Here is a 25678-nt window from a genome sequence, read left to right as displayed (position 1 = left end):
TCCCAACACATACCCTTTGTGAGTGTGTATGTGAACTCTCTGGCATAACTAGAATGGGAATAGTTATTCATAGTGATTCATAGGGCACTGCTCACTTTGGATTTGCCCAAACACAGCCAACTTATTCTACACAAGGCAAAAATAAATTTATGTATTTATTTTTAAAATGTGTGTTTATTTTGAGAGAGACAGAGTGTGTGTGTGCGTGTGCACTAGCATGTGATGGAGAGGGGCAGAGAGAAGGGAGAGAATCCCAAGCAGGCTCTGCCCTGTTAAGGCAGAACCCTATGCAGGGCTCGATCTCACAAACCGTGAGATCATGACCTGAGCCGAAATCAACAGTCAGACACAACCGACTGAGCCACCCAGGTGCCCTGGTAGAAATTTATAATCCCACAAGCAGTCAATGAGTGTTTTCCTGTCTTCATCCATTTTCTTACATTGGCTTCAACATTGGGTATTTTCAGACTAAGATTTTTACTAACCTGATGCTTCCCTCATTTTAATTTGTATTTCTTAATAAGGTTAAGCAGGTTTTCTTGTTTATTGACTCTTCGTGGTTTTTCTTTGTATTTTAGATTCATATCCTTTGTCCATTCTTCACTTGTGTCATTGTTTTTTTCTAACAGTTTAAAAATAGTATTCATATTCGTGATTATAAATTTATCTGGAGTTTATTTTTGAGACTTGAATGAGGTATAGGAGTCTTTTTTTCCATATGGAAAATAGTCATCTCAATAACTTTTATTGAATTTCTTGTCCTCATGATTTTGTAATCCTTCCTTCCTCTTTTTTCAAGGTTTTAGATATGCTTAGCCTTGCTTCTGGATTTGTTATCTCTTCTCCTCTGTTTTGTTGATCTGTCCCTGCACAAGTACCACATTATAAAAAGCTGATAAGCCCCACATGAACGTTTTTTTTTTTCTTTTTCTTTTTTTTTAATGTTTATTCTTGAGAGAGAGAGAGAGAGAGCACGAGTGGGGAAGGGGCAGAGAGACAGGGAGGCACAGAATTTGAATCAGGCTCCAGGCTCCAAACTGTCAGCACAGAGCCCAACATGGGGCTCGAACTCACGAATCGTGAGATCATGACCTGAGCCAAAGTTGGATGCTCAACTGGCTGAGCCACCCAGGTGCCCCCATGTGAACTTTTTTTTAACACATAGTGGAAGTCATTTAAATCAGAGTTTTGTACTTTGCCTCCCCCACCACATATTCCCTAACAATATAAAATAAATACTTTTTCATATCATCATGAGAATCTGGAAAGTTTTTTTTTTTTTAATGTTGTGTGATTGTGCCTTGTATAGATATACTGTTACTTATATAGCTACTCTCTTATGGTTTAACACTCATCTTCTGAGATAATGCTTCCCAGATTATAACTGGGGATGCTCACCCTATTGTAGTGCAGCAGATTCCCTCCACCCTCTGAGGAGTGACAAGGGAGAACCTGTTCCTGAGATGGTACAGAGCTCTGTGATAGTTGGGGCTGAGTTGCCTGAAGATAGGTGTGAACAGGTGAAGAACAGGTATGTGAGCTTTTGCTTCGGGCTGCAGCAACTCTCTGCTTCCCACTGGTGGTGACTGGTGGGACAGCGGGTGAATTTCTTTTGGAAGAAGGCAGAGTCTTTATTTTATTTTAAATGTTTATTTATTTTTGAGAGACTGAGCACGAGCTCAGGAGGAGCAGAGAGAGAAAGAGGGAGACAGAATCCGAAGCAGGCTCCAGGCTCTGAGCTGTCAGCACAAAGCCCGATGTGGGGCTCAAACTCCTGAGCTGTGAGATCATGACCTGAGCCAAAGTCAAATACTTAACCAGCTGAGCCACCCAGGTGCCCCCTAAGAGGGCAGAGTTTTTAAAGATTCGGTATTTGTTTCTGTCAGTGAAGGCGGGTTATAAAAGAAGCATTTTAAAGAGAACACAACCTATGTACCTTAATTAGTTTAAACATCATTTTGTGTTTATCTTTTGCAGCACTTGCCTACATGTTCCTTCTGGCTGGATGCTTTCACACCCTCCAATGTTTGCATTTCTTCTGTTTTTTTTTTTTTTTTCTTTTAGTATTCAGCACTTAGGAAGACACTTTGTGTTATATCTACCATCTTAAATTGTTTACTACTATAATTGTTGCTTCTTTTTATTTTAGAGAGAGAAAGAGTGCGGGAGTGGGCGAGAGAGGCAGAGGGAGAAAGAGAATATTAAGCAGGCTTTGTGCTTAGCGTGGAGCCCGATGTGATGTGGGGCTCGATCCCACAACCCTGGTATCAGACCTGAGCTGAAATCCAGAGTCAGACGCTTAACCAACTGAGCCACCCAGCCACCCCTGTAATTGTTACTTTTTAAAGCAGAAGTGTACTCAGAGGCTCAGGGAATTGTGTTTGTCATGTTTGTACAGCTGGTTTCAGTTTCAGAGACAGGATTTGGATCTGTTCTTGACTCCTACCTGAGATTCTCTCTCCCAGATTACATCTTTTTTGTTTCACTCTCCTTAAAATGGCTTGGGTTTAAAAATCATTGTTATTGTTTGCATCGGATTAGGCAGCGCTGAAGATCTGGTCTTCTGTCTGCAACATTGAAATGCTTTGGTTTCCTGCTCTAACGGTCGCTAGGTTCAGCTCTACTTGGACTCTTTCTATGTGTTGCTCTTGTGTCTAGATTACTTTCAGTGCCATGAAATTGATATCTTTCAGAAGTCACAAAAGCAGGAGGAAATTGATGCACTTTGTGATTTCAGATGCCATGTCCTGCACCTTTAGTCCTCTTTGCCTGGTAGCTTCATGCCTTCCTCTTTGATGTTAACATATAAAATCCTGGGGCACCTGTATGGAAATGAGTGGGAGTGGTTAAAAGTTGATTACTTGTACATTGATAATGTGAGTTTTGCAGATTGTTTTCCAAAAAAGATCATATGAGAAGCTGGTAAGTTGTTTTGTACCATGAAATGAAAATTAGATTTAAAAAAATAAATGAAGGGGCGCCTGGGTGGCGCAGACGGTTAAGCGTCCGACTTCAGCCAGGTCACGATCTCGCGGTCCGTGAGTTCGAGCCCCGCGTCGGGCTCTGGGCTGATGGCTCAGAGCCTGGAGCCTGTTTCCGAGATTCTGTGTCTCCCTCTCTCTCTGCCCCTCCCCCGTTCATGCTCTGTCTCTCTCTGTCCCAAAAATGAATAAACGTTGAAAAAAAAAATTAAAAAAAAAAAAATAAATGAAAATTAGATTCATCATTCAGTTGAATTTGGAGAGTCAGGTTCTTATTTTTCTTTCAGTGTTTTCAGACCTATACAGATGTGGTTAGTACCTTTCTCCATCAGGTGACCAGACTTTCTCTGAAGACTTCTTACTGCAGAGAGGGCACGGTTACAGAACTGTGGGAACCCCAGTGGTCTGTCCTAGGTGATTTTCACTGTGGCTTTTCCTGTAAGGGACTGCAGCTGACTGTCAGCATTCTTAATCTGAAGCATCTGTTTATCCTAGACTCCGCATGCTACTTGTCAAATCACCAGTAATGTTTTGGGAGCAGGTAATTAAGATGCCTGCAGATTGCTAGGTCTGACTTCCTTATTTTGAGACCTGTTACAATCCATAGCTAGACTGAATTTCAAACAGTGCTAGTGTAAGAAACATGATAAGATTTATAATTGTTACAACACTGAAGTTGTCATGGAGGCTTCCTAGATTTCACCCTCATTTCATTAAGATGTAAAGTGTCCTTTGTACAATATGCAAAGAAAAAAACAATCAGTTTACAACCTACATTGACCTCCCTTCGCCCCATTGTGGAAACAAAATCGTTTAGAACACAGTAAACCCCGAAGTGGTCTGTAGGTAGTTGGCGGAGGGCCAGGCCTGTTACGGGGCGGAGGGTGCCATGTGCATTGGTAGGGAGCTATCGCCAGAGCATAGCCTCAGTCTCGGAAAACAGGTAATTAAAGAAGTGCTAGATTTCTCTTTTCCTTGAACTCTGAGGACTAAAGCAAGTTGGAGGAAAAGATCTGAGAAAAAGAGTTTTTTGAGTTGTTTGGGGCCTCAAAAATCTTCCAGGATAGATCATATTAGAGATAATGGTGAAGTAACTTCTATAAAGATTCATATTTAATTTCTGACAGACTCAGTACTAGAAACAGGATTTTTGATGCTGAGTCTGGTTCTGAGAAAGGTCAGGCTGTGTTGATTTCCTAGGGAGAAGACTGCATTCTGGGATATCTCTAATTCTATCTGATCTTTTTAAAATGCAATTTTTATTTTGCTGTCTCCTATCTTACATCCTTTTACTGGCCTCTAATTGCTTTCAGGATAAAAACCCAGATCCTTAAAAGAGTCAAAAAAAGCTGTGGGGGTTTGCCTGGCCAGTCTGTCCTGTCCTGTACCCCAGCCTTTCCTCTATGTCTTCTGGGCTCCAGCCAGCCTTCTTTGATTCTGTGGTCTGTCTCCTGCCACAGGACCTTTGCAACTTTAGTTCCCTTTGCTTGGATGCTCTCACAGCCCCATGTAATTAACTGTTATTTATTTATTTATTTTTAAGGGTTTTTTAAAAAAATGTTTGTTTACTTTTTTTTTAATTTTTTTAATTTTTTTTTTTCAACATTTATTTATTTTTGGGACAGAGCATGGGAGAGAGACAGAGCATGAATGGGGGAGGGGCAGAGAGAGGGAGACACAGAATCCGAAACAGGCTCCAGGCTCTGAGCCATCAGCCCAGAGCCCGACGCGGGGCTCGAACTCACGGACCGCGAGATCGTGACCTGGCTGAAGTCGGACGCTCAACCAACTGCGCCACCCAGGCGCCCCTGTTTGTTTACTTTTGAGAGAGAGACAGAGACAGACTGTGAGCAGGGGAGGGGCAGAGAAAGAGGGAGACACAGAATCTGAAAAGGCTCCAGGCTCTGAGCTGTCAGCACAGAGCCCGATGTGGCATTTGAACTCATGGACCACAAAATCATGACCTGAGTGGAAGTTGGACGTTTAACCAACTGAGCCACCTAGGCTCCCCAAATTTATTTATTTATTTTGATTTTTTTTTTTTAAATTTTTTTTTTCCACGTTTATTTTATTTTTGGGACAGAGAGATACAGAGCATGAACGGGGGAGGGGCAGAGAGAGAGGGAGACACAGAATCCGAAACAGGCTCCAGGCTCTGAGCCATCAGCCCAGAGCCCGACGCGGGGCTCAAACTCACGGACCGCGAGATCGTGACCTGGCTGAAGTCGGACGCTTAACCGACTGCGCCACCCAGGCGCCCCTATTTATTTATTTTGAAAGAGTGAGAGAGAAAGAGAGAGAGAGAACTAACTAGTGGGGGAGGGGCAGAGAGAGAGGGAGAGAGAGAGAATCCTGAGCAGGCTCTGCACTGACAGTGTAGAGCCCACTGCTGGGCTCGAACCCACAAAAGGTGAGATCATGACCTGATCCAAAACCAAGAGTTGGCCACTTAAAACAACTGAGGCACCCAGGTGCCCCACCACCTAATTGACTCTTAATCTGTTTTCAAATTGTGTCTAATCTGTCCGTCTAGGGCAGGTTACTCTTGTGGTGTGCTCATGGAGAGAGCCAACAACATTCCTCCATGTTAATTATTTGTAATTAAACACTTGTTTTTGTGATTATTTCATTAACGTGTCTCTCTCTCTTCTTCTCCTTCCCTACATATCAGCTTGTAGTATTTATCAATATAGTGACCATACCTGTTTTTCCTCACTGTTGAATTCCCAGTACCAAGCATAGTTCCTGGGATATATTTACTAGGTGTTCAGTAAATATCTGAAAATGAATAAATTAATTTCTCTCTCTGGGACATAAGACAATAGGTTCTTATTAAAATAGGTCATTGGAGTATGTTATTTCTATTAAAATGTTATCTAGCATGTTAATAGGTCTTTTTTGAATGCATCTCATCACTACGAGTGATATATATTTGAAAATAATTTCATTGTGTCACCAGAGCTGAACACACACGGTCTAAAGACCAGGAGTTATAGAAAGTTTCTGGCACTGGACATACTTGTTTAAAAACTGTGGTGAAATATACACAACATAAAAATTTGCCATTTTAGCCATTTTTAAGTATATTGTTCTCTCGCATTAAGTATTCACACTCTTGTGCAGCCATCACCAGGATGTTTTCGTCTTCCCCAACTGAAACTCTGTACTCATTAACTAACAACTCCCTATTCCCCAGCCCTTAGCAACCACCGTTCTAATTTCTGTTGCTGTGATTTTGACTACTCTGGGTACTTCATTTGAGGGGAACCACACGGTATTCGCCCTTCTGTGACGTGCTGATTTCACTTAGCATAATGTCTTCAGGTTCATCCACATTGTCCTATGTGTCATCGTTTCCTTCCTTTTCAAGGCTGCGTAGTATTTTATCGTACGCATATACCACATTGTGTTTATTCAATAGAAACTTAGGTTCCTTCTACGTTTTGGCTATTATGAATAATACTGCTATGAACATGGGTGTACAAGTGGATATACTTTTATGATTCTCTGGGGTTTTTTTTTTCCCCCTGGACCTATAGCTTATGATCCATTTAGTCTTCTACAAGTTATGTAGCCTCCCCGTGCCTGAGTTTCCTCATCCACAATGGGAATAATACTATGAAACCTATCTGTACTGCTTCAGGGGGTTATCTGTTGACAAGAAGAGGGTATACAGGCATAACTACAAATTGCAGATGTACCTGTCCCAAGAATATAGAATTTGATGGAACTGCAGTGCGTCCCCAGACCACACCTCATTGTTGTTTTTCCTGGGCCCCTGGGTTTTCTGAGGGCATAAAACTCTCCGTGAAATTGACTGCCCAGGTTGTGTGGAAGACAAGTGATTTATTGTTATGCTACAAATCTTTTTGAGCTTCCCTCAACATTCCAGAAGAAATTACGTTTGACAGTTTTTGTGCCTTCATTTAAGTTAATATTCACAAACACGGGGCTTTGCTGGCTCTTGAGACTCTAGCCACACTGGAAGAGAGAGTATGTGATGTCTCTGTGTCCTGAACAAGATCTCTGGCACCCTCTTCCCAGCCTCTGGAAAAGTCTGTCTCTGAGTTACCATGTGGCATCAACTTGAGGATTAAACAAGGTGGTACTTGTAAATCATTTAGAACAGCGTGTGGCACAGTGTTGAGAGCTTGGTTATATTGTTTGTTGAGATGGTGATAACAATGATATATTTTCTCCCCAGTCTTGTTGAATCTCATTTACTTTCTTCTGATTTTATATCATTATTGGTTGTCTGAAAGGGTTTTTATCATGCCATATTTACTGTCATTGTAGTAGGTTATCAAATTTGAATATGGTCACTAGGTTATGAGTGACCATACATTTTAATACAATTGTTACAAGGAGTTCATTATATGATATAAAGATCTTCCCCTTAAGGGTGCCTCGGTGGCTCAGTCGGTTAAGCGTCCAACGTCGGCTCAGGTCATGATCTCCTGGTTCAAGTTCAAGTCCCACGTCAGGCTTTGGGCTGATGCAGGCCTGGAGCCTGCTTAAGATTCTGTGTCTCCTTCTCTCTCTCTGCCCCTTCCCTGCTTGTGCTCTGTCTCTTTCTCTCTCAAAAATAAACTTTAAAAAAATAATAAAGATCTTCCCCTTAAAACAAGCTATAGTTTTTACAATAAAAATTTTTTCAAGAAAAACTTAGAAAAAGTAACTTATTTTCTTGAAAATAGGAAGTTGACTTAGCCAACAGTAATTTTATTCTTCAGATATTAACTCTTTGTAAAATTGCTAGCCATTAACCCTGCATTTCATTCTCTTCATTTGAGTGTCCTGTTGAAATTACGTATTTCATTTAGGGCATTGAGGGTACTGGGAATTTGAGGATAGATTGCAATTCATGGTCATTACAGCATTTAAAGGAATTGTAGTCTGCAGAATATATAAATCTTCAGATTAAAATTTTAGGTTTATCAGCTTACGTTAGAAATCTAGTCTTCAGGGGCGCCTGGGCGGCGCAGTCGGTTAAGCGTCCGACTTCAGCCAGGTCACGATCTCGCGGTCCGTGAGTTCGAGCCCCGCGTCAGGCTCCGGGCTGATGGCTCAGAGCCTGGAGCCTGTTTCTGATTCTGTGTCTCCCTCTCTCTCTCTGCCCCTCCCCCGTTCATGCTCTGTCTCTCTCTGTCCCAAAAATAAATAAACGTTGAAAAAAAAAAAAAAAGAAATTAAAAAAAAAAGAAATCTAGTCTTCAAAATGAGTGTAAAATTGATGAACTGAGAATCCATGTAATTTTTTTAAAACACGTTTTCTTAAAATTTAAGAGTACTGTCCATGTTCTCAAGGCTATAAATTAGAATTAAAACTAATAAGACTACCACTGCAGTAAATCATATGAAACATGAAATTTTTCTTCCTTCTAAGTATCTCACTGAGGCAGGAAATGAATGTTACTGTAGCACTGTTATCTAATCTAGAGGCTTTAGTGGGATTTTGTAGTTGTTCCAGTTATGTTCATTATAACAAAACAAAAAAATTCTTTTCTGCTTTAAGATCCCCTTGAAAATCATTTATTGCATTTAGTTATATCATTTTAATTTCTTTCAGTCCAGAACAGTTCCTCATTCTTTCTGTCTTTCATGACGTGGCATTTTCAAAGTACAGGCCATTTATTTTGTAGAACATCCCTTAGTTTGGGTTGTGGTTATAATTTGATTTATAATTAAAATAAGTTTTTATTTTACTTAAGTCCATTTTGGTCAGTTAAGTCAGGAGAATTTCCATTTCACCCTAACTTTTCAAATTTATCAACATAAGTTTTCGGAGTATTCTTTAATTAGAATAAATTGGTAAGTCTCCAGTTATAAGTAGCTTTTCATTGTTATTGTTTATGTATGTCATTTCCCATTTTTTTTGACAGTTTTGCCAGATTTGTCTTTTCTTTTTTATTATCTAAAAGAGTGAGATTTTTTTTTTTTAATTTTTTTTTTTTCAACGTTTATTTATTTTTGGGACAGAGAGAGACAGAGCATGAATGGGGGAGGGGCAGAGAGAGAGGGAGACACAGAATCGGAAACAGTCTCCAGGCTCTGAGCCATCAGCCCAGAGCCCGACGCGGGGCTCAAACTCACGGACCGCGAGATCGTGACCTGGCTGAAGTCGGACGCTTAACCGACTGCGCCACCCAGGCGCCCCAAGAGTGAGATTTTAATTGAGTTGATTTTTTGTATGTTTTTTTTTTAATTAAAAAAAATTTTTTTAATGTTTATTTTTGACAGAGAGAGAGAGAGAGAGAGAGAGAGAGAGAGACAGAGCATGAGCGGGGGAGGGGCAGAGAGAGAGGGAGCCACAGTATCTGAAGCAGACTCCAGGCTCTGAGCTATTAGCACAGAGCCTGACACGGAGCTCAAACTCACAGACCACGAGATCATGACCTGAGCCGAAGTCAGACTCTGAACCGACTGAGCCACTCAGGCTCTCCTTCTAAAAAAAAAAAATTTTTTTTAATGTTTATTTATTTTTGAGAGAGACAGAGACAGAATGCAAGTGGGTTGGGGCAGAGAGAGAGAGAGGCATAGAATCCAAAGCAGGCTCCAGGCTCTGATCTGTCAGCACAGAGCCTGACGCGGGGCTCGAACCCACGAACTGTGAGATCATGACCTGAGCCAAAGTCGGACGCTCAACCGACTGAGCCACCCAGGTGCCCCTGTATGTTTTTTTTTTTTTTTATTATATGTTTTCTATTTAGTTTTTTTTTTCTGTTTATTTTCCTCCTTCTACTTATCTTAGGCTTTACTCTGATATTCCTGTTCCAGCTTTTTTTTTTTTCTTTTTTTTTTGGCGGGGGGGGGGGGTTTGTGTGTGTGGGAGAGAGACAGAATGAGAGAATATGAATCTTAAGCAGGTTCCATGCCCAGTTGGGAGCTTGACGTGGGGTTCAGTCTCCCAACTCTGAGATCATGACCTGAGCCAAAATTAAGAGTGAGATGCTTAACCAACTGAGCCTCTCAGGCACCCCTCCCATTCCAGCTTTTTAAGACTGATTTTCTAGCCCATCAACTTTGTCTAGTTTTCCATCATCAATATTTACGATTATAAACGTACCTCTGTATGTCCTAAAGTTTGATATGTAGTATTTTCATTATCATTTGGTTCTAAGTATTTCCTAATTTACTTTATAATTTTGCATTTAATTGTGAGTTAATTTCCAAGGAAATGAGGTTCATAAGTTTATCTTAATTGCCTTGGGGGTTGTGGTCAGAGAAACATACGCCAATTCTTTTACTATATTGTGATTTCCTTTAGGGCCTGCAACATAATCCTCCCCAGCATTTTGCTCCATGGGTCTTACTTTTACCATGGCCTAATGCAAAAGAAGCTTTCTGTTTTTGTCTCTTCTGTCTAGAAAATGCCATCAAGGTAAAGGTTAAGTCATTGTGGAAGCTCACGTGTCATACATATTCTTCCTGAATTATTTTAGTCTCCCCTTGCTTGCATTGGTTGTTCTTCAGTGTCCTCACATAGTTGTTTTCCAGTAAACCCTTGGTTTGTGAGCATAATTCATTCCAGAAACAGGCTTGTAATCCAAAGCACTTGTATATCAAAATGAATTTCCCTATAAGAAATAATGGAAACTCAGATGATTCATTCCACAACCCCAAAATATTCATATAAAAATGATTACACTGCTGTAATCATTACAAAATTATAAAGAAAAGATAAAATATAAAGAAGAATAAACAAATTAGCCTATACTTACCTTTGAAAACCTTCGTGGCTGATGTGAGGAAGACGAGAGGGGAGGTTATTGTGTAGGACGACTTTCACTATCACTAATGGATGTTGACTGCAGTACAGTATGAATACTCTCTTGTCATAAACTGTATTTAATGTGACTGGCAATAAGGCAGCAGAGGAAAGGGCCTATATCTGCAGGCGGCCTGACCTAGAATGAAGCATGGCATTGCTAAGCTTACTCTTGGATGGAAAAGCAAAGGACTGTCCAGAGGTGCTTTGAAGTGACAAAAAATACACTGGTGCCAGCTGCGGGCACCTTCCAACGTTCTGAAAAATCACTGGTTTCTGCCAAACACCGTGGCCTGAGACCAAGCATCCCAGCATGGGAGACAATCATCCACAATCCTGCAGAGAGAGAGACAGAGAGAGAGAGAGAGAGAGAGGGAGGAAAGAACCATTGGCTCAGTTGTGATCGTGTGACATTCAGCATCATGTACTACTCATTTGGAAGACAATGTTCATTGATCAAGTTAAAATTTATTAGAAATGTTTTCTTGCAGAACACGCGTAGAACCAGTTACTCACAATCCAAGGTTTTACTGTGTTTGGTTTGTGTCTAGAATCAGAGCCAGGGGGGAAGAATTTTCAGTTCTGCTCATGCAAAGGACATTAAGGACCATGGGGTTACAGTGGCTTACTAGCCCTGTAGCTTTCCTGTGATAATCAAAAGGTCTGAATACACATGAGGACATGACTCAGGGTGTCTTGGAGATTGATTTGAACGAATGACAACTAAGTCTTAACAAATTTGATGATGAATGAGGGATTTTGTTTTGAATACTGTGCATTGAAGCAAAACTTGAGAATGCATGGCATACTTCTCTTTTACATATATATAAAATGTTTTGCCTTGATCATGGTTTGTGGTTTACTCCTGAGAGTTTATATTCACCTTCTGCTTGGGAAAAACCATATGCTCATTAATTTTGAAATAGATTTAGTGTTCTGAATGCTATAATTTGTGCTGGAGGTACACATGCAAAGTTTTTGTAACATTCTGACCAAATCAATAGTTAGGATTGAATATGTATGTATATCAGTTAGCTGTTGTCAAAATAATGCTACATGTTACATGCTGGGTTTCTGAGAAACAGGCTAAGATAGAGATTTGTATGTAGGAAATTTATTAGGAATCAAAACCTGTGGGGGGTGCCTGGTGGCTCAGTTGGTTAAGCGTCCAACTTTGGCTCAGGTCATGATCTCCTGTTTCCGTGAGTTGGAGCCCCACGTCGGACTCTGTGCTGACAGCTCAGAGCCTAGGGCCTGCTTCAGATTCTGTGTCTCCCTCTCCCCCTCCCCTGTTTGTCCTTTCTCTCTCTCTCTCTCTCTCTCTCTCTCTCTCAAAAATAAACATTAAAAAATTAAAAAAAAAAAAACTGTGGAAGAGGAGGGATGGAGGCAGGATTGAACAGAGGAAGAAAGTGGGCTATGATACCTGAAGCCTTCGCCGACTCCACGGGACACTTTGAAGAGTTGTCCCAAATCCGGGTGACAGGCTGAGCCTGTATACTCCTGCATCATCGGACAAAGGCTGTGCCAGGAAAAGGGCATGATCTTGGGTGATGATTCTTTCTTAAATTGAAATCATTCCAAAGGTGACAGCTGAGGGTGTCTGCTGATAGCACATCTAGCACGGAGTGAGTAAGTTCTTTACTCTCAAAAGGAAAAACACAGTATCTGTTACACTGCCTAGTATTTCAGTGGCTTATAACAACAAGCATTAATTTCTTATATACTCCTTTGCAGATTGTCTAGGATTCTGCTGAACTAGACTGGGCCAATTTAGGTGCCAAACTACAGTGTGAGTCCAGATCTGCTCCGTGTGTATCTCCTCCTCGGGTGACAAAAGCCAGTAGCTCAAGAGGGCAAACCTAGATATGCAAACACATGCCAGGGCTCTGTTCTGTCACGTATCTTGAATATCTTATCTGCCAGTCAGGTCACGTGGCCAGGCTCCACATCAGTGGAGTGGAAGACTCCTCTTCTGTGAAGGCCCAGGGGAGGGAGTGAATATTTGCTGAATAATAATCCAGTCTACCGTTGTGTGATTGTACTTAATGAGCGAAGGATGAGAATTTCACTGCCAAGCTTTCATTGTCAGTCTTTCTCCGAAAATACTTCTGTTTGTCATCTCCATCTGTTATGAATGAGATGAAATATGACAACACCTTCACCACTATTTGGCAGAGAGAACAGCTTGTGCTGAGTTCTTATGATTTTTTAAATTTAGATTTGAATGGATCTTGTGTGTATCTGTATCTCTATTGAAAACATGGTATCTTTGTAAAGTATTTATCTGGAGGGAGGACTTTCTGTTGTTTTACATTTACTCCTTAAATTCTTTGTGTTACTTTAAATTGAGGCGTATACACAGTAAAGTGTATTCAGTACACTCAGGTGCATCGTTTGCAAACTTGTGTATATGTATACATTCATGTAATCGACCACCCAGATCTAGGTAAAGAACTTTACCAGAATCCCAAAAGATTCCCTCATGCCTCTTCCCAGTCAATGATTGCCCCCTCCTTCTGAGGGAATCATTATTCTGACTTCTCTCACCACTGATTGTTACTTTTCTCAAAGTTCATATAAACGGAATCTTCCAGTGTGTTCTCTTACATGTCTAGCTCTTGGAATTGTTGTTATCTTGCTGATAAACCGTAAGTCAGATGTCAGACTCCTATGTCTTGTGTTAGCCTATTTCTGAGAGTCTTCACTTGATGTTGTCTGTTATGTTATAGAAGGTAGATTCTGTGTTTTGCTTACAGCTTTTTAGCGTGATGTTGAACTCCGTAAAAGTCCATTCAGAAGGAGCCTCCTATGTGTGTCAGAAAGATGGAGTTAATATGGACTTGTAGCCCATAATGTGGTCCTCTGGTTTCCTTTATGAATTTGGTCATCAATTTAAATAAAATTGTTCCCTGGGAATTCCATAGTGCATACGTCTGATGGGATGTAGATTTTTTTCTACACACACTGATCATGACAGCGCTCTCCTCTGGGCTGCGTTTCAAAGTGGACTCTGGGGGTTTCATAGCCTCCAGTTGCCTATAAGTTGGACCCATTCTTTCCACTTGATTTGTGACAGTGCAGGGGTTAGTCTTCCGAAAGCCATTGCTGACTTCGGTGTCCAGTAACACATACTCCGTGAGGAACAGAACCATTAAAACAATCTGTTCGCTTCAGATTTGGGTCATAATCACTTATAACGCCTGTGATGTTACTTTGGTTCTTTGAAACTCTATGAGATAATAGCCTATCGTCATTTGTAAAAGTGCCTGTAAGAGAAGCCTTTTCATCACCTCGCGTGAACAAAAGACCGAAGATCCTTTTATGCTTTGAGTGGCTGCTATAATATCAGCTGAGAAACACTCATTTAGTCTTGTGACTTTGGGTTTCAGAGCACCTGTTAATTATAAGAACTACTACCTCTTGAGGAATGTCAGCAGCAAAGTTAATTTGTATAATTATTGATTTTGAATACCATTTAATCTTCAGTTTTGTTATCCATTGTAAATTTAGTTCCAAAAATAACTGTTTATAGTAATATATTAGTAATTGAAGGGATCCCTGCATGCTATTGAACTTTGCTTTCATTTTTGTAGATCAGTTATCTAGGAACTAAATAATTTCAGGAATGGTGTAAACTTGTTTAACAGTGCACAGTACAGTGAAACTGATGAGTCTGTCAAGTGAGAAGTTTAGCTAGAAAAGTGGGGATTCGTTGATTATGAAGTTTGCAGAGCACAGGCAAAGAGTAAAGATCCAAAGATCAAAAATTCTAACATTTTTGTAACCGTTGTTGTGGAAAGGTAAGAAGAAATTCACTTAAAAATTGAAGTTATTCCATGATTGTGACACATACAGCAAAAGACTATACGTGATCAGTGGTCCTAGCTGTGATTATGACTAAGGAACAGATAATGAGATTCCTCTTTGCTTTTGTTTTGTAGAATCCAGTGATTTATTTAAGAGAGATGTTAATCCTTATTAAAGCAGTTAGTTACTGTACCTTAAACATGTCTGTATGTCCTGAATCCCACCTTTAGTTCTGTCAACAAATTCATATTCAGTGTCTTAATGTATCACAGTATAAATAGGTCTTTTTAATGCATACTGTAGCCAGTGCTTTTTTCTCTTTAATAGGTGTTTGTTGATATTTGAGTTTATTTTGTACTCCTGTATGAGTAGTAGGGAACTCACCAGCTAAATTTTAAGAGACATGTTGCCACATGGATGTGATACTATCCCCATTTATGAAAATTTTAATATCGGTAGATACTGTGTACAAGGTGTGGGACTTGGCTTTCATATGGTAGAAAGTTAAAAAAAAATTTTTTTTTTTTAATGTTTAGTTTTGAGAGAGAGAGAGAGAGAGAGCGCGCGCGCGTAAGTGGGCGTAAGGGGCAGAGAGAGGGGGAGGGGGAGACACAGACTCCGAAGCAGGCTGCAGTCTCTGAGCTGTCAGTGCAGAGCCAGATGTGGGGCTTGAACTCATGAACAGTGAGATCATGACCCGAGCCAAAGTCGGACGCTCAACCGACTGAGCCACCCAGGTGCCCCCATATGTTAGAAAGTTTAAATAGAACTAGTCCTCACTTGGTAAGGATTTGGTCACCTTGCTGACGAATTCTGGGTCACACCTATATGCTTATCCAGACACAGCAGAGCCAGTCACCCTGTCCTGCAGTTTTCCTTCCACATATACAAATGTGTGTATATGTTATGAATGAATTTCTGGTTCTCCAGTAGAAATACCATCACAGGTTTTTCAAACTTTAAAGTTTTGGAACCTAAGTTTCTTCACAGCTTCTGATGGGAAGAAGAATGTGTTTTAAATAAGCCAGACCCAAGGTACTTTTGCAAAAAAACAGGTATATTATCCTAATCTATCTTTTCCTCGTTTCAAATTACTCTTTATATCATTCTCTCCTGAAATATGTAGGAAACCCATGCCAGCCTAGCTGATTCAAGCAAGCCTAGTCATCTGTTCTTGGTCTTAGAAGATCTCAACCAGTTACTGTTTTTACATGGATATGTGTTTTGTTTTGTTTGTGTAACATGGATGTGTAGTTCTGTTTTGTCACCCTGATTCTCAATTCCATTGTTTTCTGTAACTCTCGTTCTTAGTGCATCATTGTCTTAATCCAACCTGGGAATATTTTTTCTCTGTCTGATATATAATCTATTATTCCCTTGTCAAGGAAGGCTGTGACAACCCTGTATAAGAGGTGAAGTGACTCTGGCACTTTTAACTGAAAGGATGGTGAAACTTACTGGCTTCCCAGTTAATACCTGTGCCTGGAGGCCCTGGATTTTCATGGTTAGGTTACTGTAACAAATGAATGCAGTTTTTTAAATACACACCTTATAAATCAACATTTTCTTAAATCAGTAAATGACATTTTAAATAGGTAATCTGTTTTTTAAATTTTTTCTTAATTTTGTTACTTAAAAAATAAACCTAAAAAACCTTAAAAAAAATAAACCTTATTAAAAAATAAACCTTTGTTACTTAAAAAATATACCTAAGTATATTAGTGTTAATTCAGTGCATCATGCATTTTAGTATTCCTGTTCTTAAATAATCTGGCAAATTTGCATTTCTGACTGATCTTTTCTCTCCATTTTGTTTGTTTTCTTTAGTTTCATGCTATGGATACATTGTATAGGCACAGCTATGATTTAAGCAGTGCAATTAGTGTCTTAGTACCACTTGGAGGGCCTGTTTTATGCAGAGATGAAATGGAAGAGTGGTCAGCTTCTGAAGCTAGTTTATTTGAAGAGGCACTGGAAAAATATGGCAAAGACTTCAATGACATACGTCAAGACTTTGTAAGTAGAAAACTGCACATAAAATGTTGGATGGGAATATTTTATCTTTGTTAAAAAGCTGGTAAACCTTAAAGTATTCATTTAGCAAGTTTGCAATGTAGTAATGTTTATCTGCTCAACATAGAATGAAGGCTAGTCTTACGGAGAGAGAAATTGACATTTGTTCTAGGAAGCAGTTATAAGACCTGGGATCAGGAGGCTCTGAGTTCCAAGTTTAAAATATGGATGGCTTTTCTGACCATTTGCACAAAATATTTCTGAGGTCTGCTTTAAGTTTGTTGCTCTCCTTTGGACCTTCTGTATTTTTCTAGTTATCTTACTAATTGTTGAGTCTGAGTTTGATGTGGCCCTTTAATATGGAAACAACCTGTAGCAAGCAGTATGGAAAATTTGCTTTATGGGTTTTCCCTCCTTGACTCCTCTTAATGATACATAGTTTCTTACTTGCATTTTAAATACTAGATAATCTTGTCTACTTTTATGTACTTCCTTTTGTCCTTATATGTATGGAATTGCTCTCTTTAATTAAGCTTTTAATCCCTTTGAAATGGAGAAATTTCTATTTGAGAAGTCCATTGATAACTTCCTAGGACAATTATCCTTTCTAGATTATCCAGTTCATTGGTGTATAATTGTGAATAGCAGTCTCTTATATTCCTTCTTATTTCTGCAGTATCAGGTGTAACGTCTCCTCTGATTCTCCTTTCTGATTTTATTTATTTCAGTCTTCTCTCTCTCTTTTTTTTTTTTAGACTCGTTAAAGTTTGTCAGTTTGGTTTTATCTTGCCAAAAAAGGAACTCTTAGTTTCATTGATCTTTTGTTTTTCTAGTTTATACTTCATTTATTTCTGCTTTGACCTTTATTGTTTCCTTCCTTCTACTGACTAGATATACTCTTTTTCCTTCATTTTTCTTCTTTTCACTCTGACTGGATAATTTCTGATGACCTGTTTTTGAGTTCACAGATGTCCATTATTGATGTTCCATATTACATTTCTCATTGTATTCTTCAGTTTTAGAACTTGTGTTTGTTTGTTTTATGATTTCTGTCTCTCTGTTGAACTTATTTCGTGTATTGTTTTCCTGGTATTGGGGTCTATCTCCTGATTTCATTTCTATCTGTATTTTCCTGTAGCTCACTGAACTTCCTTAAAACCATGATTTTGAAACTATTATCAGGAAATCATAGCTCTCCATTTCTTTGGGGTCACTTGCTGGAAAATTACTGTGTTTCTTTGGTGATGTCATGCTTCCTTAAGTTCGTATTTCTTATAGCTTTGTGCTGATGTTTGTGCATTTGATTGATCAGTCACCTCTACCAGACTTTACAGACTGGTTTTAGTGGGGAGGGAGAGACCTTCGCCTGCCATGGATACAAGGGTGTGGGAAGCTTGTGTGTATGATGGTTCCAGCTCTTGGGAAGGCCCATCAGCATAGTGTACATTCAGTTCCATCTGCTGAGGTCAGTTGTCGGTTAAGATTGCAGGGGTCCTCAACGGCCCATTCTCTGGGTGTCTGCAGTGGCAGTGAAGGCTGCTGGGGATCTCCTGATCTCTTTCTCCCCCATGGGGTGTGTCATTGCCGAAGGGATCCCTCTTGGCATTGGATACCTTTGCCATGGCAGTGGTGCCTGGATCAGCTTGGGTCAGAACCAGGAGCGGAGCATGTATGCTCCCAGAGTGACAGCAGCCTGGGGTCTGGTGTGCTGGCTAGCCTGCAGTGTCGTGACCGAGAGAGAGGTGAACACATGCAGAACCACCATGGAACCAAGGTCTGAAGTGTGGGTGCATGTGGAATGGCCAGAGTTCTGGGGTCCCGGATATGCACAGGGTTGGAGATGGGGGCTGGCAGCCCTGTTCCTGGGTTGGGGACACAGCAGTATCTTCTGGGGGGGGGGGGGTGGAGCAGCATCTCCCTCCCTAGGAGGTCAGGATCAGCAGTGGCTGTTGGTTACCTCAGTGGCAGAAGCCGTCAGTTTCCTCTGCAGAGTAGGCTGCTGGAGTCCACGCCAACAAATACTACAGAGTCCTCAGCTGTGCACATGGCAGGGAGTCTGCAGCTGTCATGAAGGCTGTTGAGGTCCTCGAGATCCTCAGTGGCAGTGGCTGCCAGGCTCCTCTGCAGAGCGGGCCACTGTGGACCACACTGGCACCCACTTACACTGATAGCCTTTACCCTTCTTCTTTGTTCTTAGCCGGTTCTGGGGTCTCAGCTAAGCCTACCTCCCTAGTGATCCTTTTTCTGTGGTTATTCTTCATCTTTTGCGCCACTGTGTTGCCATAGCTTCTTATTTGACTCTGGTCCTCCCAGGGCTGTTTTCATTGTCCATAGCTGTGGGATACAAAGACAGATATCTCCTGTCATAAAATGTTATAAAGTGGTTATTTTTCTAAAGTGGTTCATAATTTCATATTATCCTTCGAAGATCTGTGGGATGGATCTGTAGTGATGCCCCCTCACATTCCTGATACTGGTAATTTTCCTCGTCAGTCCAGCAAGGACTTAATCGATGTTTTTGACCTTTGCAAAGAACCAGTTTTTTGCTTGCTTGATTTTTGTTGTTGTTTGTTTGTTTCATTAACTTCCGCTTTTATGTTTGTCATTTCCTTTCTTCAGCTTGCTTTGTGCTGAAGTGCTTTGTCTTTTCCTAGTATCTTTTTAAGGTTGAAACTTTTCTTGTAATCATTTGTTGAGAGTGTACTTAGCTGACAGTGATTTTAGCCTTATCTTAAAATTGTCTTCCTGTCCTCTTTAACAAAAATGTTATTCTTTTTCTTTTTTTTTTTTTTTAATGTTTGTTTATTTTTGAGAGAGAGAGAGAGAGACTGAGTGTGAGCGGGAGAGGGGCAGAGAGAGAGAGGGAGACACAGAATCCAAAGCAGGCTCCAGGCTCTGAGCTGTCAGCAGAGCCCGACGTGGGGCTCAGACTTAAAAACTGTGAAATCATGACCTGAGCCAAAGTTGAATGCTTAATCGACTGAGCCACCCAGGCATCCCAAAAATGGTATTCTTTGTAGAATTCATTTTTTTTTCTTTTTCTCTTTCAGTGCTCTAAAGGTGTATCTCTATCTGGCTTATGTAGTTTCTGATGAGAAGTTCTTATGTATGTGAATGTTTCTTTTTCTTTGTGCTCAAGATTTTGTCTTTACCTTCAGTTTTGGGTTTTGTTTGTTTGTTTGTTTGTTTAATAGCAGTTTTATTACTACAATGCACCTGGGTATATTTTTCTTTGTAATTATTTTAATGAATTTCTGAGAACTAAGGTTTACTGTTTGTGTATTAGTTTTTATAATTTATAATTTAGATTGATCTATTTTTCAGTGCACTAATTTTCTCTGCCATGTCCAGTATACTGATAAACTTCTTAAAGGAATTCTTCAAATATATTAGCATATTTTGCTAACATTTATGTTTTCTTTTTTATGCTTTTCTCTGTTTAAATCCCTATCTGTTCATGTGTGCTGTCTTACCTTTTTAACCCAATCCTTTAATATATTAATCTAATCTGTAGTTGGACCAGGTTTGGATTTGGTGGTTGTTCTGTTTACCTTCAGGGTACCGCTGTATTGGAAGGCCTAACCAAAAATTTCATGTACTGCCTTGATATCTTTGAGCCTCACTGGGCCACAAAAACTTCACTGTGAGTTCCACTCCTTTTGCCAAATATATCCTTCACCAGCAGGAAAGACTCCCCACCTGCCCAGTTCTAGCTCCCCCGCAGCCTTCAACCTCATGGGTTTCACTTCCCTGCTAGCCTGCAGAATTACTGAGACAGGCCAGTCACATCTTCCCCTGGGAACTCTCTTCAGAACCAGGGCACACCTCACCCTCTTGTTACACAGAACCTCACTTCCCCAGCCCCTAGTGACTCGCTGTGGCCCTACATGGTGTCATCTTCCCCTGGGCCGTGAGTATCTGTGACTAATAAACCAGTCAGACTCCTCTGTTTTGTCTTCAGTGTCGTGTGTTGTACGTCCTGGCCATCTGGTACTGTTTTGAGGGGCAGGTTCCTCCCCTCACTGAAGCAATAAATAGGAAGTGATCTGAACATTCACAGACATCACATTCTTACCTATGCTTAATGTGGGGCCTGGAATGTGGGAGGGTTTCTTCAGTGCTCCTGTCTCAACGTCAGCAGACCCAACTACTACAGGGCCTGTCTCCACGTTTTGACAAGTTGTGTTTTCATTTTCATTGCATCAGTATTTTTTGTTTTTCTTTCTGATTTTCTTCTTTGGCTCATGGATTATTTAGAGGTAAGTTCCACGTATTTGCATCTTTTTCACATATTTTTGTTACTGAAGTCTAGTTTAATTCTGTTGTGATCAGAAAACATACTTTGTAAAAAAAAATCAAATTTTACATTTTTTTTTTTTTTAAAGAAGCAGATTTTATTTTTTTTTTTAATTTTTTTTTTCAACATTTATTTATTTTTGGGACAGAGAGAGACAGAGCATGAACGGGGGAGGGGCAGAGAGAGAGGGAGACACAGAATTGGAAACAGGCTCCAGGCTCTGAGCCATCAGCCCAGAGCCTGACGCGGGGCTCAAACTCACGGACCGCGAGATCGTGACCTGGCTGAAGTCGGACGCTCAACTGACCGCGCCACCCAGGCGCCCCAAATTTTACATTTTTGAGATGTGATTCTCATCCTGTATATGGTCTTACTATGGTGAATGTTCCATGTGCTCTTGAAAAGAAGAGATATTTTGCTATTTGGTGGAATGTTCTATAAATGCTACTTAGGTCAGATTTATTGATGGTGTTCAAGTCTTCTGGAGCCTTACTGATTTTCTGTCTACCTGTTCTGTTGAGAGAGTAGTATTAAAAGCCTCTAGCTATGATTGTGAATTTTTCTGTTTTTCTTTTCAGTTACAATAGGTTTTTGCTTTAATTATGTTGAATCTCTATTATTAGGTACATACATTTAGGACTGTTATGTTCTCATAATGAATTGACCCTTTTGTCTTTACATCATGCCTCTTTATCCATGGTAATATTCCTTATGGTGAGGTCTATTAATATAACCACTCCAGCTTTATTCTATTGATTACATGGTATATCTTTTTTCCATCATTTTATTTGTGTCTTACTTATGTTTGAAGTGGGCTTTTTGTAGACTGAATACAATAGGATCTTTTTTTTTTTTTTTTAAACCAGTCTAACAGTCTTTACCTTTTACTTGGATTGTTTAGACCATTTACCTTTAATGTAATTATCAATATTACAAGTTTTGGTTTAAACCAGTCATCTTCCCATTAATTTTCCATTTGTCCCATTGTTCTTTGTTCTTTTCCCCTTTTTAAAATTAATTACAAAAATTTTTTTTAATGTTTGTTTTTGAGACAGAACACAGTTGGGGGAAGGACAGGAATAGAGAGAGAGAGACACAGAATTCGAAGCAGACTCCAGGCTCTAAGCTGTCAGCACAGAGCCCGACACAGGGCTAGAACCCACTAACTGTGAGATCATGAGCTAAGGTGAAGTTGGATGCCTAACCCACTGAGACACCCAGGTGCCCCTTAAATTAATTTTTTTTATTCCCGTTTTATTTCTACTAGTGACCTACCAATTAAACTTTTATTTTTGTAGTGGTTTACAGTATACATCTTTAATGTCCTACAGTCTATCTTCAATCAAATTCACTTAGGTCACATAGATTATAAGAACCATGTGATTGGAATGCCTGGTTGGTTCCATCCATAGAGCATGTGACTCTTGATCTCTAGGTCGTGAGTTCAAGCCCCAAGACCCATACTGGGTGTAGAGCTTACTTAAAACAAAAAAGAAGAAGAAGAACCATGTGACAATATATTTCCAGTTCCTCCCTCCCATTCTTGTGCTTTTTTTGTCATATATAATTCTGGCTATGTTCTAAATCCCACAGTGAATTATAACTTTTTTGGCTTTAGACAGTCAGTGATCTTTTTAAAGAGATTTTTAAAAATATTTTCCCCCCATGTTTATTTATGTATTGTTATTTATTTTTAAAAATGTTATCACTTCTGCTCCTCTTCATTTATTTGTGTAGATTCAAATTACATCACCACCACCGCTTCTCGGCCTTTTAGCTAAGATCAAGTGCAAATTACATCACCACCAACAGGGGCTTTCTCAGGTTTCCTGCTCTGGCCCAGATCTTTCTGATGAACACCTGATGGAGACCCGTGGCAAATGTGGATGGATTCCCCTAGTGTCTAGCGATCCCATAGATGCTACAACAGTTGTCCTAGCTCACTGTTGACCTTTAATAATTTGGTAAATTTTTGGCTGTTTTCTTCTTACTTTATTTTTATTTGTTATCTTTATTTGTTTGTTTATTTATTTATTTATTTATTTATTTATTTATTGGTGCTTTGCCAAAGTAAAAGTAGCTCATGAGTCTAGTCTTTGAGTACTGAGTGACTTTGGAATCCCGTTCAGTTGATTGTCTTGTAACATTAGCTCAAGAATCGGTATGGTTTTGTAGGTTATCTGGGTGTTTTCTTCTCATTTTTAAGGTGGGAATGACATTATCTAGCTTAGGGCCTGCTTGGGATTCTCCCTCCCTCTCCCTCTCTCTTCGTCCCTCTGCCCCTCATCCCCAACTCGTTCACTCTCTTTAAAAAAAAAAAAAAAAAAAAAAGGAATTGGGCTGCTGAAGGAAAATAATTATGATAAACAAGGAAGGAAATATAGATAGCTTCTTTAGTCTTCCTTTCTCTTTTCTGAAACTCATCCTGAGGCCTTCATTGGCATTCAAAATCAAATTCCCCCAATGTTCTCTCCTTAGTACCTTTGATGACCAGAGTTCTCAACTTGGTAGCATAACCCAAACCTTTATTCCTGAGGGTTCTGAGCCCTGAGTTAGAAGCTGTTTTGTGAGAATAAGTCATTCATTAGTCTGTGGTTGGTATTGCTAGCCAATGCATTACAGGCAGAAAAGGCAAATCATATTTAGAATAATTGTCTATTCAACAAGAACAAGATGTCTGTTCATTCCAGGATGCTGAGAGTCTAATGTAACTGACATGTTACCAGGAATGGTGTCATGTTGGAAGCCCAGTGTACATTGTTCCTTGCAGATTGGACACCTGGAGTAATCAGATCAGATTTGGTGAGAGGATGTCCATGTGGGGGTACCCATATGTAATCTGCTTGCCTCTGTGTCCATTTTGTTGATGTGTCCTTTGAACAGTCGTTGTGGCTAGGGAAAGAGGCTGGCTGATAACCCTAGAGATCATCTTGCCCTCTTGATATTAAGAGACCCTCCTCTCCAGAAGGAGCCTTTGATAAACATGGGGATATAAAGATCCTCACACTTAGGCCCATCAAGAAGTGTCTGTCCCACAGACCTCTTTCCTAAGCCTCATTGTTACCAACCTTCTAATCTGCTTCCTTTCAAGTCCCTCCCTGATCATTGTGACAGGTAGATAACCACTCTCCCTGAGTGGGTATGGATTAGTACCTCTGGCCAGCTTTCCTTCAACTCAGACTAGGAAACCAGATGGTGACTCTAATGCCCTGCCCTTTTAAAGGATCTTTCTTCTTCACTGTGCTTTAGAGCCACCCCTGCTCGGGGCCAAAATGCTGCAGCAGAATTCTGGCTCATGCCGGTATATCATGCAAAGCCATCTGCCACATTCAGATTTTTTTCCTTCTCACTTGACAGGTCATAGGGAACTCCTGTGGAGCCATGAGGGTTGAGGGAGAAATGATACTGCAACAGGAGTAGACACACTGGGACATGTCATTTGTGCCTTCAGGACTATACTTCTTGATAAGAGAGTGGTGGTGCTGAGCACAGCTGATTAGGACTTGATGGCTCAGATCAAATCTGGCTGATGATGAAGCTCAGGTTACATAGTCACTTGGTTTCCTTTTCTCGGGCTTCCAGGTAAATAAATGAACGCCAGGGGTGTTTCTCAGGTGAAGAATAGTTAGCAGATGAAGAGGTCTTAGCTTGCTTGAAGCCCTAGGGGACTGTGCCCGTGACTGCCCTCTGAGGTCTTGCCATGTGAGGTCTTGCCATGGGCTCCTTACCCCATCCCTCAGACACTTTGAACTCCCATTAGATTGCTTGTTGGGTTGTAGAGAACTGTTTGCTTTAGCTGCAACGCACATGCCAGTGGCTGTGCTGATTTGGTCCTTTAAAGAGACCACATTCGTAACTGCTGTTGGAGTTGCTACCCGGTTAAGCTTAAAATAATTTCCTTTCTCAAAACTCCCATCTGTTTTCTTTTCATAGCAAACAGGTGAGTGAAATGTTGAGGTGATTAAAGAATAGTGTGGATATTGTACACATGGATTTCAAGCAGACCTCTAGCTGCAGTGGGGTCTGGGAAGTACTGTTTTGATTCTCTAATCCCGATGGTGCATTAGGGCAAGTTAGCTAGAAGTCAGAGAGAGTGCTGAGTCACCTATCTGTAGAATCTGGTGCAACCGCTACAAACTGTGACCGTTGACAGTCATTCGCTTGAAGGTTTGATCTATTCCGATGTGCATCTGGGATGACTGACAGATTTCCCTTTACAGAGGGAATAGACTGACATATTCCTGAATATATTCTTTGGTTGTGGGTCTCCTTAGTGGGAGCTCATTTGGCCAGTTTTGAATAATTATGGAAAATAGCAAAGGGTAAGCTTCCTGTTTTTCAAATGCAAGACTACACTCAACTGTGTACTCTTTCAGAGGCTTAGGTTTTATTTTATTTATAACAAAATAGTTGAAAATAAAGCAGTTTTGGAAAAGATGAGAACGGTTACTGCAGAGACCAAACGACACCCAGTTGTAGCTGGCATCTTTGGAAGTTAAAGTAACTTGGGCTAAATCTATTTAAATGTCATTTCTAAACATTGTACTACTTCAGTGCCACCTGTAGCCCGAGAATAACTTTCCTGAATAGGTCCTGAAATATTATCAGTCATAATGTTTATCATCTGTAACAGAATGGGAGCTGAGGAATAGACTGTGTTGTTTTAGAGTTTCTGACTGAATGTAACTTGTTTGGGGTACACTTTGCTAAGAATTAACTTTAGTTTTCTCAAATACTTCTCCTAGAGTGAATCTTCCGTGTGGATATTTGCCTCATTATTTTTTAAAACGTGACTTAAAAAAGAAAGCC

At 40.2% G+C, this 25678-nt stretch overlaps 1 protein-coding gene across 8 annotated transcripts in view; it reads left to right on the top strand.

The window, feature by feature from the left end:
* The window catches only part of MTA3 (metastasis associated 1 family member 3), a 224164-nt gene that overhangs the window by 153986 nt on the left and 44500 nt on the right, over window positions 1-25678 (top strand). For all 8 annotated transcript variants that reach the window (XR_006703650.1, XM_045447009.1, XM_045447008.1 and 5 more), the window contains one exon: window positions 16387-16575. Coding sequence is in view for 7 of the 8 variants with exons in the window: in XM_045447009.1 (XP_045302965.1) it covers window positions 16387-16575 (189 nt within the window). In the remaining variant the exon portion in view is untranslated. The remainder of the gene's footprint in view (window positions 1-16386; window positions 16576-25678) is intronic.

Source organism: Leopardus geoffroyi, chromosome A3, assembly GCF_018350155.1.
Source record: "Leopardus geoffroyi isolate Oge1 chromosome A3, O.geoffroyi_Oge1_pat1.0, whole genome shotgun sequence".
NCBI classification, from domain to species: Eukaryota; Metazoa; Chordata; class Mammalia; order Carnivora; family Felidae; genus Leopardus; species Leopardus geoffroyi.
The sequence above is the reverse complement of the archived record's forward strand: the minus strand, read 5'-3'. Positions and strand labels throughout refer to the sequence as shown.